Raw genomic sequence first — 4,709 nt, 5'->3', positions numbered from 1 at the left:
TGTCTTCAGATTAATCACGACTGATCGTCATCAACTGCTCACAGAACAGGATATTTTAATAAGTTATGTCAACAATGATTTTGGCTAGCCTTACAGTTCTAAAAATTTCTCTTGTTCTTTCTAACAAGATATTTGACTAATTAAATTGAACTTACCCCATAAAGAGAGTTAGTGGTGATCAAGGTGAATTTAATTCTCCACATGGTTATGCTATAAAATTAAACTGGAAGAGTGGTCCACTCATTATATTTCAAGTGAATTAGTGTCAACATTAACTATTTTGTGATAACTACAAATATCAAACACAAATGAGCGATAAATTAATATTACAACCTTCCAATACAAGGTTTCAATCCTCATACATTGGTTGTGATTATTTATAATTAAAATAAAAATATGCGTTGCTTCTTCAACTTGCCTGAAGAAGCACACAACTTATATTATCATAAGTAATCATATGAATTTTAATTTACATGCTCAATATCAAATTAAAGCAATAAATAAACAACAAAATATCATATTATTACAATAAAATAAACTGCATGGACACACAACCTAGCAGAACGACATTGTTTGGGTGCAAGCTTATTGATCAAATGTGTCATTTCTTGTCGGGGTGAATATCAATCTCTCTTTTCCATTCTATCATAGCATGGCATCTCAAATTTAACTACCCTTCCACAAGCTAACAATTCTTTGAATGTCGTTATTATCACATTGTTGAGAAGGGATTCACCATTCTCCATTATTAGTACAACAAAAATGTGAATAAAATGGAGTGAATGAAAGAAAGCGCCAAGAAATCACTCAAATCATATAAATATACATTAAATATGAAGAAAGAATAAGAAAGGACCGAAAGTATATATGCTCAAGCCATCAACGTCTGAAATAAATATAAAGATATGCATTAGGATAAAGGGAGGTCCATAAGGAGGAGAACCACATCCAGAATGTTTGGTCCAAGTGTGTATAAGCTGTGATCGTATCTGAATTTTCTCGGATGGCGAACCATAGGGAAATGTCGCTACTTCAGGATTAGTCGGGTGAAACTCGGACACTTGAGTCGAAAAAAAGATATGCATTGGGATTGGATTGGGATTGAGAAGATTAGAAGGCAACTTATAACGATGTGCATAGGGATTGATTCTCTCATGATCTCCAGTGGTCCAATCTTTAGAGTTCTATACTTGTAGATGAGTGCAATTTGTTTAATTATTTAAGCCGTATTATTAAATTTTTATGTTGTCGATTTATTAGTTTCTATTTAACTTGGATTAATTTTATTTTGTTTTTAGTAATGGACTCATTCAAAGCAATATGAAAAGGATGAAGAACAAATTAGCTATTTGTTGCAATGTTTGGAGATCAAATTTAACACTTTGAAAAGTGAAGGACTTGAAGGATAATATAGCATTAATGGCTTTGCATTGGAGCCCTTTCTACTTACCAATTGACAGTTGGAAAGACAAACATAATTGGGCCTCGTAAGTATAAGAAAAGGGCATCATGCTGGAATTCTATTTTACATATATATACAAGCTACTATTGGCTGAAAAATAAACTCCCCTGCCTTTATAAGCATGTCTTCAACTATTCCGTAGGAGTGTTTTAGTGATCTGTCTGCCAGTTGAAGGATGATAGAAGCAGCTTTGGGATCTCCCAATCCTAATTTCCTGTAAAGATATGGGGGAATTAAATTGATACTCGCTCCTAAATCAATTAAATAATTTATATCATTTAAATATCCAATAGAGCAAGGTAGAGTGAAACTCCCTGAATCTTTAAATTTGGGAGGGATCCTATGCTGGATGATCGCACTGCACACTAGTGCTATTGTTTCATGCCCGGCATCTTCCTTTTTGTAGTCAACATTTCCCTAAATAATTTAGAATAGTTTGGTATTTGAAGGATAGAGTCAATGAGTGGAATGTTGACATTTAGCTTTTTGAGGACCTCCAAGAATTTCATAGCTTGCTCCTCCAACTTGACTTTCTGCAACCTTTGAGAAATAGGGACCAGAGGTGTTAGTGTAGTGCCAAGATCATTTGCCTTAAGTCGTAGACGATCTGAAACTGGCTTTTGATCATTTTATGTTTCTTCTTCAAACTGTTCCACCAGTTCATTGCCGTTAGTGTGAGTTTGAGTGCTCTCTGTCTCGTTCATCTATGTAGTGATATTGGTCTTTCAACTCTGCTTCTAGTTGTAATGGCCTGAACCTCTTCCTCTTTAGGTTTTCTTCGAAGCCTTTGAGGAAATGGAATAGGCGGAACAGAAGCTTTGATATGGATGGTGGGAGTGAGTGATTGGAGCTCAATAGTTTGCATAATTCACTACCTCAACTGCTAATACCTACTCTAGTAGGTTCTTTTCTGTGTCACTCGGTAAGGTACCCTGTGGTCTGTTGGTTAATGCAGCTGCTATCTGTCCCACCCATTTCTCTAAGTTATGTATAGAGGCTTCCTGATTCTATATCATCGTCTCAATCTTAGTGATGTACTTGACAAGTAGATCATCTAATGATTGCCTCTTTTCTCTTGTTGCTGAATCGCTGTGGATTGTCCTTCATTTGATTTATTTGATTTGAATTATCAACCCACGCGTAGTTGGAATGCTTGTTTAAACTCAGATGGTAGTTGTGTAGGTAAGGTCCATTTTGTCTCTGATAGTTCTGTGCATAATTTAACCTCTGCTGGCTGACCTATGAAAGTAGAAGCCAAAGAGCAAATTGCAATTATTTGATCTGCCCCACAACTTGTGCACATCGGAGCTAGAGTTTGTGCGATATTAATAGAATGGGTCAAAGTTTTAAGCTTTCTAGTAATTGTCTCTATTTGTGCTGTCAATGTTGTCACTACGTCCACATTATACATACCAACTATTTTCCTCTGGACTTCCCTGTTGCTCGGCCATATCGATTGATTTTCTGCTATCCTCTCATACTACTCATAAGCATCGTCCACGTTTATAGCCATTATCGATCCTTCCGCTGAAGCATCTACCATATTCTTGAATTTTTGGCATATTCCCTAGTAAAATATGTATACTTGTATTGGTTTAGGAATGTCAAGATTTGGGCACTTCCTAAATAAGTTCTTATACCTTTTCATGCCTTTGGATAGCTCTCGAGGTCTTTCTGCTTAAATGTGTGGATTTCATTCCGGATTTAATGAATTTGAGTTTGCGGAAAAAAATTCATGGTAAATTTTTGAATCATATCATTCCACTAAAGTTGAGACTCATCTTTGCGAGTTTCCATAATTTTTAAAAAAGCAATCTCACACAGTGGATCTAGGAAGCCATATAAATGGTTGATTTCAAAGACCTGTCCCGTTAAGAGCATTGATGGACTTTTTGTACAGGATGAAGTGAGCCATTTTAGAAAACGAAAAAAAGCACAAAATCAATGCCCTTTTGAGTCTAAGGCAATCCCATAACAAATTCCATACTTATCTCAGCCCAAGGATGAGTATGAATCGGCAACAGTAATAAAAGGCCGACAGTAGAAACAGCACTGTTAGATAGATAATTGGAAAACGCAACTGTGATCAACAAATTTGGCCGCCTTCTGAATTAACCATTGGCCAAAAGTAAACAGCAGTTAATAAAGTGTAAGTATGGTTACAACCTACATAGCCTTTTTTATGAAGTTCAGCAACGAGTTTCAATAGAAGGCTGCACAAATAATACAAAGTCAGATTCCACGAAAAATAAATTCATTCTCAAGTAGGATATCAGGGCTCCCCATGTTGAAGTCGGGTAAAAATGGGAGCAAAATAGAGCTCTTACATAATGAACTGAAGGAATCAAAACCTGAAATTACAGTAAGATGAACTGTTGAAGATAGAAGATCAAAGAGCATGCAGTTTCAAATTGACATTCTGTATTTCCCAAGTATCTCAACGCTTATGACCGGTGAAGATAATAAGATTCTCGATGGGAAATAGGTGTTGAAATCTGCTTTGTTTTAATCAGATCGAAGGCTCCCTGTACGCCTTTGTCCACATAAAATTTGCCTCTTTCATAAAGTTTTAATGGGATTTAATAAATTTATGCATTGACAAGAAAGTATAATAATTTTATTGAAATAAAAATATTTAGATATTTTAGGAATTACCCTTGTATCGTGCTTTACCAAAAAAAAATAATAATAATAAAAAATAAAAAATAAATTAAATTTCCTACAGGTTACCTTCAAATCCTTCGCCCTTATCCAGTGTTCTTCAACAGCCAAACGCTGCACAGATTTTATGCATGCAGACACAATAACACAAAGCTTTGATTGAAAATTACATAACTGCCTGTATATAATACCGTACCTGACTTGGATATGAAAACATTACATAACCTAAAAAGACTCTTCTTTTTATTTTACTCCAAATCAAGCTCTTCCAAATATGAGTGGCATATATGCAAAAGACACGTGACATCTAGTTTCCATCCAATTAAATTCAATTAATATCACTACGGTTAATAATAAATTATAACTCTTATAATTTATTTTAGTTCTTATCTTGAAGACACCGAATGTACATAATTGGAATCAATTAAATTAAATTTCAATAATTAATCTTGACTCAATTAACTCTCAATTGAAATTTATTCAACTAAAAGAACAAGATTGCAATCTCAGTCTAATTCAAATTACTGAATCCATATAAATAATAATTATATCCCGTGACTTATCTTTCTTACATTATAAGCCATAA

The 4,709-nt window shown here is 34.6% G+C and overlaps 1 protein-coding gene across 1 annotated transcript; it reads right to left on the bottom strand.

Moving 5' to 3' along the window:
* Positions 1 to 871: 871 nt before the first annotated feature.
* Positions 872 to 2,327, bottom strand: LOC111391401. Its single transcript, XM_023016615.1, has 4 exons — positions 2,193 to 2,327; positions 1,957 to 2,079; positions 1,547 to 1,879; positions 872 to 886 (listed from the first exon to the last, which is right to left on the bottom strand). Exons 1-4 carry the CDS (start codon positions 2,325 to 2,327, stop codon positions 872 to 874), a joined length of 606 nt encoding a protein of 201 aa, XP_022872383.1.
* Positions 2,328 to 4,709: the final 2,382 nt, after the last annotated feature.

Source organism: Olea europaea, unplaced genomic scaffold (assembly GCF_002742605.1).
Source record: "Olea europaea var. sylvestris unplaced genomic scaffold, O_europaea_v1 scaffold789, whole genome shotgun sequence".
Lineage (NCBI taxonomy): Eukaryota > Viridiplantae > Streptophyta > Magnoliopsida > Lamiales > Oleaceae > Olea > Olea europaea.
This window is presented reverse-complemented; position numbering and strand designations above follow the sequence as displayed.

What these genes read in the sequence shown, in the direction of transcription:
- LOC111391401 (XM_023016615.1), bottom strand. Translation starts at nt 2,327, where the DNA reads ATGCAAACTATTGAGCTCCAATCACTCACTCCCACCATCCATATCAAA. An exon ending in CCATTACAACTAGAAGCAGA is followed by an intron (nt 2,080 to 2,192) that starts GTTGAAAGACCA and finishes AATGATCAAAAG; the next exon opens with CCAGTTTCAGATCGTCTACG. An exon ending in AAGCTATGAAATTCTTGGAG is followed by an intron (nt 1,880 to 1,956) that starts GTCCTCAAAAAG and finishes TAAATTATTTAG; the next exon opens with GGAAATGTTGACTACAAAAA.